At 41.0% G+C, this 14,992-nt stretch overlaps 1 protein-coding gene and 1 long non-coding RNA gene across 5 annotated transcripts; one reads left to right on the plus strand and one right to left on the minus strand.

The window, feature by feature from the left end:
* Positions 1–40: 40 nt before the first annotated feature.
* Positions 41–10,744, plus strand: LOC117244413. 4 transcript variants are annotated; one of them, XR_004497447.1, is made up of 5 exons: positions 44–431; positions 548–758; positions 9,623–9,788; positions 9,894–10,193; positions 10,279–10,744. It is a non-coding gene; the product is annotated as an uncharacterized LOC117244413 (long non-coding RNA). The 4 variants fall into 4 exon arrangements; XR_004497445.1 differs by having other exon boundaries at positions 41–436; positions 9,894–10,744; XR_004497446.1 differs by having other exon boundaries at positions 41–373; positions 9,894–10,744.
* On the minus strand, positions 1,029–13,476 carry HMGXB4 (HMG-box containing 4). Its single transcript, XM_033514307.1, has 10 exons — positions 13,322–13,476; positions 12,556–12,719; positions 11,196–11,271; positions 9,357–10,295; positions 7,892–7,975; positions 7,318–7,382; positions 6,916–7,021; positions 6,238–6,407; positions 4,944–5,066; positions 1,029–3,350 (listed from the first exon to the last, which is right to left on the minus strand). The coding sequence occupies exons 1-10, from the start codon at positions 13,458–13,460 to the stop codon at positions 3,306–3,308; spliced, it is 1,911 nt and encodes a 636-aa protein (XP_033370198.1). The 5' UTR covers positions 13,461–13,476; the 3' UTR covers positions 1,029–3,305.
* Between the last annotated feature and the right edge of the window lie 1,516 nt (positions 13,477–14,992).

Consider the following 14,992-nt stretch of genomic DNA (forward strand, 5'->3'; position numbering starts at 1 on the left):
CGGCCGGGGCGGGCCCCGCCGGGCCCCGCTGTGACGCCACCGTTCGCCGCCCGGACCGGCCCCGCCGTCAGGGGCTGAGTGAGGCGCGGAGCGGCCGCGGAGGGGCGGCGGCTGCCAGCGCAGGGCGGTGTGCGAGCCGACGGGTCCCTGGCCCTGCTGGCCCTTAGCCCCCGGCCGCAGGAACCGAGGGGCTCCCGGCGCCGAGAGCCTCCGCCGCTTTCTGCAACCACGCCGAGCTCGTGTAGAACACTCGCGAGTGTCTGAGCGGTGCCCAGACCCTGGAAAGCCCGTGGCGATGGGCTTTTAGTTTTGCACAGCCCGGTGTGGGAGCGTACTCGTAGGAGTTAGGAAGAAATTCTTTACTGCGAGGGTGGTGAGGCACCGGGACAGGGAATTGTGGATGCCCCATCCCTGGAAGTGTTCCAGGCCAGGTTGGGTGGGGCTTTGAGCAAATTTTTTTGTGGAGATGTCCCCTGTCTGTGGCAGGGGTGTTGGAAATGATCCTTAAGGTGCCTTCCAACTCAAACCATCCTATGTCTCTCCACAGGGTGGTTGGCACGTTCTGGGACGTGTTCCTGGCCTAAGCAACTGCCCTGCCCAAGCTGAGGCTGCAATCAACCAACACCCATACCTGGAAAATGGGGACGTGTTAATAACCGGCACAAAACCTGCTCTAACACTGCCACGCCTGACATCCTGAATAACACACTCGAGTCCTGTGTATCGGTGTCACCTGAGCGCCATGAACCCAAACTGAGGTGAGGTAGCAGGGAAGACAAATGCCCTGGTGTTACCTGCAGTGCTCCATGCCACATCTCCCTTCTGGGGGGTTCCCAAGCAGTCAGGAACCTGAGTGATACTTTGGGTGACTGCTGCTGCTGGAAACAGTACAGCTTGCCTGCTAAGGGAGTGAGTTAAGCAGGTTTAAGATTGGATGTGTTTTGCTGAGAAACTCTAAATACAAGTAGTAACAACAGCTGCAGAAAACAGCACATGCCAGAAATGAACGACAATACTCCAGAAGTTAAAAAAAAAAATTATATTGTAAGTACAGTACAAAAAAGTCTGTGTAGAATTGTAATGTAATCTGGACCAAACAGCAAAGAAATAACAAAAATATAAAAACTGCTAAGTCTTGACAAAGTTTCCCTATAGTACCAAATACCACAAGATACAGATTATACAAAGTGTACAAATTTTAATAAAAATACAATACACCAGGGTCGTGCGTATTTTTCACTCCTCAAGAGTTTTCTGTTGTACAGAGGACAAAGCTAGAGTTGATCCCCTTCTGTTTCTTCAGAAGATCTACCCCTTCACCACAATGCTCTCAACTGTAAAGGGCTGGAAAGAGCCGGTTATTTTGTGCTGCTCACAACAGCAGATGATTTAATATGGGCCAGGATATGAAGCACGACTGGGCTGCCTCTCTCCTGGGCCCTTCCTATTTCCAGGCTCATTGGGATTTGTCCTAAGCTGTTAAAACATGTGTTCTGGCCTGGTGGTCTGAGAACCTTCTGCACCTCCCCTGCTGAGAAAACCCCTCACTGCACTGAGAAAAGATCTGTAGGAGACAGACTACCTTGTACAGGCACATCTGTGGAATACGTGGCAAAGAGGCATGGGGAGAAAAACCCTCCTCCACACCCCAGGATTTAATTTACTTCTGATTTGTGGCTCAGCCACAGTGAGGGACAGGTTACTTTCAGCTGTCCTAAAAAACAGAAACTAGACTTACGTGGAAGTAAAAAATGCCTCTTCTGTAATTTTAAAACCTTTCTGTTACAGAGCTGGTAAGGCCTGAGTCAAATGATATTTCAGTTGTTCTGCCTACCTTCACAAGATAGCCTGTTTCTAAAAACGTTTAGAATCTTCCTGGTGTTTCCTTACACAATGCCCATGCTTACTACTATACACAGAGTTGATTCCTGCAGGAAATGAGGTGAGGCAAACTTGATTCACATTTTTCACACACTGTTGGCTGAGGGAGGAATTTTTGCTTTTAAATTATGTATATATATATAAATATATACACACACACACACAGAGAAATATACAGGATAAATTAAAATCTGTTACAGATATTGGTAAAATTTAAATACATGTGATATGAACACCACATACACATACATACACACAGACAAAAGCCTAAACAGGAATCAAGTGTTCTCCTGCGGCTCCTCTTCCAGAGGAGCAGAAAACCAAACTCCAAGTATGTGGCAGGAAGGAAGGGAAACTGCCCCAATCAACCCACACGTGCCTTACGTGGCCGTAACTGCTTCAGACTGGCCACTGGCTACTGCCTTGCAGCAGCAGCACAGCTCCTGCAACAGTGCTGGTGAGAGGGATGGGGGATGAGCCATTTCACAAAACAGGTGCAAGACAGGCAGAAACAATCCAAGTTTGTCCCATCTGCTTCTCTACTCCTTTCCATCAAAGCAGACTGACCATGCTGTGGAAGAATCAGCAGGAGGTTCATTCTCTCAAGCCAACACAATGGGTTGATACATTGTGCTAATGATGATTTGAGTAGGAGTCCACAGAAAAAAATAAAATTTCTTGTCATTTTCTACTTCACTTCTAATGACAGCTACCAGACCAGCCAGCCGACACTGACAACTTTCAGTTATTACTAACTGAGGAGTAGGGGTTGGAGAAAGTGACCAAAAGAAAGAGGCAAAAACCTATCCAGCTTCCTGCTCAAGAAGTGGGTTTTAAACAGAAAAAAAGTTACAAATAGGGCTGGTGAAGAATTCAGTTCTATTCCTTGGTCCAAAATATATTATCATCTCTACCTGCCCATAGAATATCAGAATACTTTAGTTTAGGCAGGGATATCAGGAGATCATCTGGTCCATCTCTCTAAAACAAGTCCAACTGCAGCAGGCTGCTCATTCAGTTTTTGAATATCATCAAGGAAAGAGACTCAAGAACCCCTCTGGGCCACCTGTTCCAATGACCCCTCTCATGGTGACAGCTTTCTTCTTTATATCAAGAAGTCCATTCTCTGTTTGCTTCCCCCACCAAATCTGAATTTAAGGCGAATATCTCAAAAGCTTTCTGAATTCTTCATACAAAATACTTTCAGATTGGAGGACATTTCACCCACCAACACAAAAGGGTTTTCTCAGCTTAACTTCACAACTTTTCATAAAATAGAAATCAAATAGTTACAATCCTATGTATATACTATACATATACAAAACTTTAAAAGCCTCCACACGGAGCCCTTTGGGAGCGTCGGTGTAGTGCATGTACACAAGTCAGTTACACAGAGGTTGAGTACATCCCAGGATCCTTTCCCATCAAAGTCCAGGCATGATGTAGGCAATGTTGTCTAGTGTGTTTGACTGGGAAAGGAAATTCAGTGGTTTTTAGTGTCAGGAAACAACTCAAAATCCTTAAAAAATGGATCAGGTTAGGGTTCTAAGCACAGTCACTTGTGTTACAAGTTATGATAGGATAAGACAACCAAATCTGCCTATTGATCACCTTTAATAGCATGTCGGCAAAAAGAAGCACCCTTCAGTTTTTCTTGGAAAACGTAACAGAGTTCTGAGAGTAGGAACCCTTCTCATGCACATCAGAAAAAAAGACCCAGCTGTATGTTTTTCAGATGCAGTGTTTCAGTAAGCTCAAGCCCATGGCTGGACAGCTGAAGGAGGCCTTAGAAACAGCACCTTTAACTGAGAGATGGAGGAGCTGACCTGCACCAGCTGTGATTCTAGAACTTAGCAATGCCATCTACTGTCTCAAATATAAATTGCAACACAACTGCTGGGGTTTATCCGTGTCTTAGAACACTACTGTTGTATCTGACTGTGAAAATCAGATTTATTATCAGCTTCTGAACACTAGTTTACAGAAGTGAAGGGTAGCTGCCATAATTCACCTAAAGCTCTATTGCTCCTCATAACAATAAGTTGATCGGGTTTCTAATAAACGCACCACTGGTCATGTGGCATCACTGCTCTGAATAAACTTGGCAAGCAGGAAGGAAAAAAAGCATCAGTTTTTCCACAGCTTAAGATGGGAACACCCCACTGACTCAGCTTTTGTGCACAGAGCCAGTTTGTGGGTGTTCACAGACTAAATTGTCAGCTTTGTTCCTGTTGTTGACAACCCATTCTCTTAATGAATACACGTTTGGGCTGCCCTATTATGACATGTCAATTCATATCCCATTTGCTCCCTCTGACAGATGTGTTTTTAGTTTCTGAACTTCTGCAGACTGTATTTTTTTATTTTTGCTCCTCTCCTTTGCTGCTTTATTCATGTATCCTGTAGGAAGTATGACTCCTGATGGCTGCTCTCATCTTAATCAATGTCCACGTCAGGCTACATAGATGCCATGAGCTGTTGCTAAACCAGGGCTCAATGGTAAGAGTAGCTAAAAGTGGAAAATAAACTGTAGTCATGAAGCTCCTTAAGACAGAGAGTACTTTTCTTTCCTCAGAAAAGGTTTTGGCCACTTGTAAAAGGTCCTACACCATCACATTAGGAATTCTGAGATCACAAATTGCTTTTATGCTACTGAAGGAAAAACAGCTTGTATCATACAGAGCAGCTAGAAGGTGGGTTTTATTTTATGGAAAATTAGAACTTTCAAAAATACTGGTATACTTTTATTTGATTCAGATTGACTGACTCCATCATGACTAAAACAGGACCTACCCACACTGCAATCAATTCTACAAATATTAGGTCAGTTGCCACTGGGAGAAAAAAGGTTGCACAGCATTGTACAACGGTAGTATCTGTAAGAATTTCAATAAATATTCCTCTATAAAAGCCCATGACCAAGACAAATTTTCTAATTTTCTTATTGCACTGGAATTATAATTAAATTACACTGTAAAGATTAATGATTGATCAAAAAAAGCTCTATTTGGACTCTACTGATATTAACAATGCTATAAAGAAAATAAACACAAAGAACTCACCAAAACATGCTTTGGGCAGCCATTCAGCTCAGGCAGTTGTGTGGTCAGACATGCCAACGGGCCCAAAGCGCAGATGATTGAATCCAGGAGTACTGACAAACTTCCTGAAACAGCCACCATTCCCTGGTAGTGAGAAAAGAAAAAAAATGGATAGGGATGAGTAGTGGAAATTTGGCTTCTTCCTCAACTGTTTCAGTTCTCATGCAGATACTGTATCTTCACCTCCTCCAGTCCACTTTCACTATTTACACAGTAACAAAACTGTGCCTTGTGCTTCACAGAGAGACTGTTAGTTCAAAAAATTGAGAGTTCAGTAGGCAACGAAATGGTGCAAGGTAAAGGTAGGAATCAACAGAAAACAGCAGAACGTTGTCAGTTGCATAAAATACTGATTACACAAATTTTTGTAATATATTTTCTGTGCCATTTTGTACCATCTATGTTGTTAACCACATAAGTCCTAATGACAAAGTTGTTTTATTTTTGAAGTTAAAGGAATGCTAAGCCTGTAGCAAATGCTTTAGTCATTGATATACTTTCAGGAAAGGGAATTTGTGTGCTTTTCTGGGCTCTGGTCATTCCTCTCATGATCTCAATCAGTCATACCAAACCCAAAATGCAAGAACATTTATTTCACTGTTTATAAAATAAGCAAGCATAGTGGGGTGAGATTATCATGCTACTCATAAAATTCAATGATATTATTTGAGACAAATATGTTTTCTCCTTAGATGCTGGGCTGAGTTCTCAGTGTACAGGTGTGAATGTGCATTTACAGAGTCACTGTCATTTAACAGTAAGAAACCATTAAAAATGTGACATTATGTTACCAGGTAAGTTGAAACAATTGTAGCCCTATCCAAAGCACTGGCAATATGATACTGCCAGAAAACTAGAGGGCATGCAAAAAACTTCTTGGGAAAGGCTGACAGTTTTAAAAAAAGTAGAACAGTAGCAGAAACTGACCAGAGACTGACAAAATAGCAAGGAAGTACCAAATCCAAGGTGAACATACAGTGAGAAAAGACTGAAGAGTTTGCTGAACTACAAATTGCTTTCAAGGACCTAGAACTGCAAAGCATCTGTCCTTCTTTGATGCCTACTGTTTACTGAAGCCTTTTATTTCACTGAAAATAAAGAGTGATGCATCAAAGAAACAGGGCATGCCACCTCTAATTTATCTTCCTAACAGGAAACCATTGGTTAAACTTTTAAGAAAATAAAAGAATCATCCCCCTGAATTCATTGTGCAGATTATAGGACATCGCTGTGACATAGCTGGCTACAAGCTCACCTCTGTTTCCTGCAGTCTGTGTCCAATGAGGCTCAGAGATTCACCCAGCAACTGTAAATGTGCAGCTACATCAATGGGATCTGTCTCAGGGACTTTGGCTGGTGAGGAAGGCACCACCACAGTGCTGGTGGGGGATTTTTTGTGAGGAGAAATAACTCCTGTTGGAGAAGCTGGAAAACACACAAATTAAAACTCCATACTCTGCTGTTACTCACAAGCCTATTCAGTTACTACAATTCAAATCTCATAGGCATGAGATGCTTAAATAGTTCTGTTGCCCCAGTTGTGTAGTCTTTGGAGTTGAAACTTTTTTTTTACATGCACAGAACAACTACCTCAGCTGAATGCAGTTGGGGAGATTTGGTATCAGAGATGCTAAAACAAGAACCCATCTTCCCTCTATCAGCAAACTAATCCCACTAGAACCTCCTTTCTGCCTCTTCTTATTTTACACTTCAATTCCTAAACTGCCAAAACCAATACCATTCTACAAATCAGATGAGGAGATCTTTATGAAAAATGCTGACATCATTCTCACTCTCACAGAAAAGTTGATTTGACTAGTGATTTAAATGTCATGCTTTGTGAGAAAGCAGGTAAGGACATTTGTTTTTTATTCTAAAGGTAACACTACCTTCCCTGTCCAAGAAAAGAGATGAGACAAAGTGCAACAATTACCTTTCATTTTCGGGGCACCATCTGAAGATGATGCTTTTCTCTTCACAGTGGTGGCCTCTGCTTTATTCTGCTTATGTTGGAGATACTGAGCTTTCTGTTTCCAGATCTGTAGTTACAATGGTAAGAAAATAAAGATTCATAACATTAGGTAATTCTGTTACCTGATGCCAGGACCTGGAGGCAGAATGATATTACACAGCTAGAAGGTGAAGCAATCACATGAGAAGAAAATGAATGCTTTCATGTTTGCAAGGGAAAGATTTCCATACTTTCCACCTTTACATGCTTTAGGGATATAGGTAACATATTTCAAGGCATTGTGGCAATACTGCCAGCACATTCTGATTTAAGCACCTGGTTCACAGACATCTTTTCACAAAAACATCTCACACAAACACTCACCAGTTTATCCTTCTCAGGTAGCTGCTTCCACACTTCTGCCAGTTTTTTACTTAGCTCTCCAAAATCTGGCAGAAAGAAAGAAAGAAAGAAGAAAAATGTTTAAATTAAATTTGATAATAAAATCCTGGAGAGAACATAGGAAATTTACTGGCCCATCCATACACATTTAGGAAGTAAGCCATTATACAACTGGAACGCTCCACACTGTCCTGAAAATATGCATTTCTGTTACTCTTTAAAATGAAAAAAAAAAAAGCAAAAAAAAAAAGCTGATAGCAGGAAGATGAATTCAGAGTGTATTTACAGGAAAGGGACACAATGAAGAAAATTCTTTAAGTAAAGAAAGACCTAGAAAGTTCTTTATCTAGATTCACAACTTGGTTAAAATACAATTATAATACAATAATGAAATCCACTCCTGTCCCCTTTGCCACCTCTTATTCTAAATAACATTGGCAGATTCTCTGCATTATGTCAAAATTAAGAAGTTGGTCTGAAATAGATACAGTATGTTCTGCTAGTTAATCTGCCTGGTGTAAAATCAAAAGAAGAGAAGGCTGGATTTTTCTCTTACCTATTCCAGGATGCTCAGACACAATAGTTGTACGATATTCCTTACAGAACACCTGATAGGCAGACATGTTTTTCTTCTTTGGCTAGTCAGAAGAAGAAAGGAAACCAAGATTTTTAATTATGATGAGACCGTCACCAATTTAATACAAATTTGGCATTTATTAAAGACTTAAAGAAAGGTACGGTACTTAGATCAGGAACCTTAAAAAGCAGTCCTTTACATCTTCTGGCTGAATTTAGTCTTTATGAAAGCACAGGAATCAGCCAGAACCAGTCTTAGTACAAGGCTTATCTTGCAAAATTCAACAAGCTTCTATTCTAAATTCAGGGTCAACATAGAACTCTGTTAATGTATCTCAGTTTTAAAATCTATAATAAAACCCAGTATCTGTTATACTATTCACAGTACCTATTATAGATCTGTCAAAACAATTTAGTCCTCATGATGTTTTGTTCCGTTCCTTGCATACTTAAAAAGTACTTCCATTTGGCAGGAAAAGAGACTGTGTAGTTAGAACATTGACAGCAAAGGCATCACAATTGCTGAGCTATGATCAGGGAAAAATTCCCAAACAGAATAGGATAATGGCTGAATAGACTTGAGCTCTGTCTGTCCATTTCCTCACACAAAGCATTATTTCTCTATATGAACATGCACAAGCTGCTCTTCCCCATTCACTTGCACAGCTACAGTTATCTCATTTGCAAACTTGTTCATATGCTAGCTACCATTTCTCCTACTTGTATCTTTATGCAGTAACCATGGAAAACTGAATATATAAGTACAGGACAAAACTGGGAACAGGGTAGTCTACTAGAATTAGAATTTCATTTGAATACAGGAGTAAATAGGTAAATATCTTCAATTTTCAGGTAACAGCTTGATTCTTTTTTACAGGAACGTTGAGCACTAGTCAAAAAGTCTGCCTGGGAATAGCTAGAGCCAGTCACATTAGAAAAAGATGCAGATGTGCTTGGTACATGACCTGCACCAAGCAAAATTAAGTATAACTTTCCCAGAGAACCTCTATTGGCTAAAGATTGTCTGTGCCATAAGGCCAGAAGAACATATATTCCTTTTGCTACAAATAGAAATCACAGTGTCTGACACATTTTTCCAAACATGCTTCAGTTAAAACAGTGATAATTGGCATTAGTGATCCTTTGTTTCAATTTAACATGCCTTTGTAATGGATTGCCTAATTCACCATTTCCCACCACCCAATTTCTATTTTCTCTACAATTTTTTCTTACTTTGTCTCTTTCTCTTTCCTTTTCTCTTTCCTTTTCTTTTTCTCTTTCTTTTTCTCTTTCTTTTTCCTTTTCTTTTTCTCTTTCCTTCTCCTTCTCTCTTTCCTTTTCCTTCTCCCTTTCCTTTTCTTTTTCTCTTTCCTTCTCCTTCTCTCTTTCCTTTTCTTTTTCTCTTTCCTTTTCTTTTTCTCTTTCCTTTTCTCTTTCCTTTTCCTTTTCCCATTTCTCAGCCTTGTCCTTCTCCTTGTCTTCCTTTTTCCTCCTCTTCTCACCTTGACCATCTGAGTGGAAAACAGCAGGAGGTGGAGGGATAACATAGGGGGTACTGGGAGGTGGTGGTGACACTCTTACTTCTCCTACTGCCACAGGAGAGTGCCCAGAACTCTTTTTAGACTTGGAGTGCTTCTTCTCTCTGTGTTTCTCCTTGTCCTTTTTTTTCTTACTTTTTTTTGACTTCTTCTTCTTCTTGATCTCCCGGTAGGAGTCGTCTATCACCAGCTCTCCAGCCTCCAACTCTCCACCAGAAGAAGAACCAGATTCTGGCGGTGCCTCCATACCTGAAACTTCGTACTCACTTCCATGGCCCTCTGAATGAAGGGAGGTGTCAGCACCGAAACTCTCAGAAGGTGGATGTGAGTCCGGAGGAGGTTTGTGCTTTTTCCGGGATGACTTCAGGAAGCTCTGCAGATCGTGCCCCAGCAGAAATGAGCCTTGCTCATCTCGAGCTGATTTCTTTGACGATTTCTTTGCAGCTGCTGGTGCTGAAGAGTAGGATAAAGAATCATCATCTGCTGCGCTACTTTTCTCTTTTGGTGAAAGGATGAGCTTCATCTTCAAGCCATCAGGTTCACGAAGAGTAAGTGTCTCCGTGTTCACATAAAGAGGTTTCATCTTTTTAGATTTGTGGGAGCTGCCATCATCCACTGAGTGCTCCCCACTGCTCCCACTCAGCTTCTTCTTGGGATGCTCCTTTCTGCTTTCAGAATGGCCAGAGGAAGAATGAGATGATTTTTCAGAGGTCCTCTTTGAAGACTTTGAGCTTGTGGCCAAAGGTGAGTTGATAGCCTTGAGTAAATCCATGTTTGTATCAGCTGAGGATGGGCTAGAAGCTGCTTTTTTCTTCTTCTTTGATGGTAGATCCAAAGGCGAGACACCTGAAAAAGATCAAGAGAAATGTACACTGAGATGATTCCCTTAAAGACAGCGAAGGAGGTGAGAATCCTGAGCTTTACAATTACAGGTGACAGATTTATATCCTGGCTGAAACAGAACCACATCAGCACAGCCTTACTGATACAATTCAGAGGATGTGACACCTGAGCTGGTCAAATCATTTAAGGAAGGGAGAGACAGGAGGAAAATTCTTGAAGTTTTGTGAGACTCCATTTCTGAGTTCTGAAATAAAATGTTTTGATGAAAATACATCTATCTGAAATTGCATCTCAAGTGCAAGGTTTTCATGATGTTTTTAGACAAGGTGAGATCAATGACTCAAAAATGTGAGCTTTTCCATTCCGTAGACAGATTTTGATGGAAGATGAAATTTCAGCTTGGCTTTCTCCTTCTATTGGGCCAATAATAAATCCTAAATGTGTTAAGCTTCTATGAGCCGAATTGTCATTTTCTGGCCAACTTCTTAACTGTGAGAATAACTGAACAGAAAAGCACTAATTTTTCAATCTCAGACATTCTATTTTTATAAGTTCAGAGCAAGTTATACTACCTGTAAGTGTAATTAGTTCGTAGTGCAATAGGAAAACAAAAAAAGCAAATGTTGAATGTGAGGCTGTGAGTTAGAAAACTACAACTTGTCAATGAAAAGGGAGGGAAGATCTCTCCCCCCTGCAACGGCAATTTAAAACTCTGAAAATATAATTCCCTAATCTGCTCTCTGGTGCCAATCAGTGTCAGGTTTCTGATTACATGTTCTAAGACAGGTTGATGTACTGTCCTATAAAATGCTAACCACAAATCTTGTTTACACTGGTTTAAAAGCATCCTTTCCTTAAAGTCATGATCTGTTAGCCCCTTCCCCTGCTTGATTACTATCTTACCTCTGTAGCAGAACTCATCAGAGGAATGCTTTCTCTTTTTTTTATGAGCTTCTGTCCCCGGAAAAAACTCACTGTCCTGGAATAAGAAGAAAAATTTTGCTGAACAAAAGGAGGAAAATAATATGAGAGTCACATGGACGATTAACATGGATAAAAATTTGTAGGAGGTATCAGAAGTTATTTCTACCACTGTAACATCAAGGAACCATAGGTATGAACTAGGATCATCATTCTAGGTGCTAAAAGAAAACCTACTCTGTCCCCAAGAGCACACAGTGTAGGTTCAAAGTAAGACAAAACACACGTTACAGACAGGTGTGAAAATACAAAAAATATCATTAGTCAGGATTTCAGCACAACAGTCATCCAATTAACATTGAGCTTGCTGTAGGCACAGCAGCACAACAGGGCTCCAAGGAAACTGAAAGACATATCTCTGTAGGGAGACCCCCAAGTGAGAGGAGCAACATAAAAGATAAAGCACATTTGCAAAGTGTTGAGATATGGGCAATAAAAGCCATCACTTGGAGATCAGCTATTAAGCTGACAAAAGACAGAAATCTACCCTTTAATAAAGCTAAAAAATAACCTCAGATGCACAGACTGCCAAGCCTTGAAAACAAAGGAGAGCAGTTCATGCTTCCTATGCTGAAAAAGAAGCAACAGGAGGTACAAAGAGGTGACAACTAGAATGATGGGGCAAATATATGTCCATATTATTCCATATCACCTAATTATTATCTGCGTCTTCATCAATTTATAAATCGAAAACTGAAGCTCCTCTAAAGAATTCCAACTGCATGGTAGAAGATTTTAATTTTAAACAAGAACTTGCTTTTGAAATGAAAAAAAACCCAAATCACTAGATAGCCACCTCTGACCTAACAGCAGAAATTGTAGCTCAAAGAGGAAAGCTTTGAAGAAACTTAAGTTGCAACTATGTGATTTCAAGAGGTAAGGCCTCAAAGAAGTAAATAGGGCAAAGTTCATTCTTCTCAAGAGCTATGGTTTCAGTCTGTCTGCAAAATTAGGAAGACAAGAGTGCATCAATTAATATTCTATCCATCCTTTGCTGGCTATTTATACAACTGTAAATGCTATTTTTTAAAAATGTAGGTAAGAAGTTATTAATAGAATTTTCTGACTTGCAAGGTTCTACATCAACACTAGGACAACACTCCTACTACCTCATTTTCTGAGGCCAGAAAAATCAGAATCAGGGACTGATTCCCTCCTTTTCCCCAGGAAAGTTACTGAACAATACAGGACATGATTAGCTGCTCTTGCTGTCTTGTATGCACACTTCTAAATAAAAAAAAATCAAGAAAAGGACAAGAAACCCATTCCATCCCATTACTACCTTTATGCATGTCCTTACACCTTGAACCTTTTCTCTGAGGGTTTCTACCTGAGTTGCTATCTCATCTTCCTCTTGCAGAAGATCCTTGTATGAGCGCTTTTTCTCTCTCTGTATCCTGCCAGGTGCCAGCACGTCATCAGCACTTCGGTGACTCTCTAGGAACTCTGTGATTTATGTGAAATAGGAAATAGGGAAGAAATTAAATACCACATTAGGAAGGACAGACAAGTGGACCACTCATAAAATAAGCTAACAGAGAACATTGGCACAGAGTGATGCACAAAACCTAACAAGCACAGAGGCCTGAAAGGTAACAGTCTGTAATGTCTGACTAGAGGGATGGGACTTGGTGCTCTAACACAGGCATTCCAGATTTAATCTCTAATGCTTGTATGTTCCTTCCTAAAGACTTGTGGACCTAGAAATACAATGACTAAATGTATCATTATACCTCATCCCCTGTCCCATTGACCTGGCAGAGAGAAGAAAGGCTGCAGTGGCAGAGCTCCCAATCAGGGTGTCTGCATTAGGAAATACCACCCATTTCTCTTAAGTTCTAATCCCAGTACTTTACACCTGGAAGTCAAGGGCTTGGGATCTTCCAGTAATGTGGCCAGGTTAAATTTAAGGGCTTCACAGCACCCTAACTTCTTTCCCACTCTGACTGCATGGTCTGGCAAGGGCTGCAAGGGACACCCTTAAAAAAAATCTTTTTTTTTTTTTTTTTTTTTTTGCAAATCCCTCTGAGATTACAAAGCAGTCATACCTTCTTTCTTCTTGGTGCCATCATAAGCCATGGTGGTCCTGCAGGAGCCTGTGAATGAGTTGCCACGTCTGGGCTCCTTCCCCCGTTCCCATCTATAGGAAAAGGTCTGAGAAACAGAGAATGAAAATAACCTTCCCATAAAGAAGAATCACTATGTAAATGGGGAAACTTTCTCTGAACCAAATAAGGATTCTTTGGAAGACAGTGGGAAAGGAAATGAGTGACCTGAAAGGTCACTCTTCAGGTTTGACAGATTTGTGTTTTTTAATCAAAATGGATGTTGCATCGTTTTAAAGACAGAAAATACCATCTCTTTCTTATAAAATATCTGAATCACTGAACTAATTTATTTACAAAAAAAGAGAGAGGGTAAGAAGACAACTGAGTTTGATTTTCATGACACACAAAACCGCACACAAACTGTGTCAAAGCCATTTTTTGTCAGGAGCCACGGTAGCAAAGCGTGGGATGTTAAAATAGATTTCAAACCCTTGAATCTCAGATGAAGAAAAGAAGGGACCAGGCAGAAGGAACTAAATTACAAAAGAGTCGTTATTATTGTTTGTTTGGGTTTTTTTACTAGAGGGTCACACATTCTGTATTAGAGGTGTGTATCCTTCTGATGTGTTTCCCAATGCTACCACTGCAGCCATTCTGAATGCCAGCCTGGGAGAGGGGATGGAAGAGAGCATTCCTTTTAGCCAGGCCTGCAGCAACCCAACCTCTGCCTCCAGGCTTCAGGCCTCCTCTAACTGAGTCACTGTGCCAGCTAGGGGCATACAACAGGACAGTGCTGCTGTGGAATAGCTACACTGATGTTCCCTCAGCCAGTGACCAGCTCAGCAAAAAAAGATCCACGTTCTGCTCCGACAGGATTAATCCAATTGCTCCCAGCTGCCTTTGTGTGTTTTTGTGTACGTGCACATGTGTAAACACCCAGCCACAAAACCCATGAAGTCTGCTTATCCCAGCTGTCATGGTAATCTCGCCACACTGAAGCTACATGGCAATACTTTGGGAGCGGGGAACTTGTGCTTGTACATGCAACACGATTTTATAAACAACTGGCTGATGCTGACAATGTATAACTTGCTCATCCTATAGTGGTTACTTATCTGATACTACAATGTCACAACTCAATCAGGCTTGTGGGTACACAGGAGATGTTTAAATTCATAGGAATACATGTTATTTCTTCAGGTTTTGAGAAAACACCCACTGCAGAATGTCGAGTCAGTGCTCTGACCATTATATATTGTTGGTAGTAAACACAAGGATTCTACCTACACACAAAAGCGCTGCATGTGTATATGCAGAGAGCACTGCACTCAGCAATAAAAAAGAGCATCTTGCCACTTGTGGGCTTATAATCTTAAACCAGACATTGTCAACATTTTGTACTGTTTGTCATACAGACTTCAGTGGGAAGACACACAACACCAGAGTATTGTGCTCAAGATGGTAAGGGCCTAATCCAGATACTGCTAGCAAAACAAAGCTGAAGAGTCATTCATGAATGGAAGGCTTGGAGAACCTAAGATTTCTTTTGTACCTACATGCATACCTTTTAGTCTCTTTTTAAACCTTATCTGCTTGGCAGGTACAAAGGTTGGTAGTTACCGCCCTAAGGCGCTCACAACCCAGACCTCCAATCCGGCAAATACAAAGCAT

This window comes from Parus major, chromosome 1A (genome assembly GCF_001522545.3).
Source record: "Parus major isolate Abel chromosome 1A, Parus_major1.1, whole genome shotgun sequence".
NCBI lineage: Eukaryota > Metazoa > Chordata > Aves > Passeriformes > Paridae > Parus > Parus major.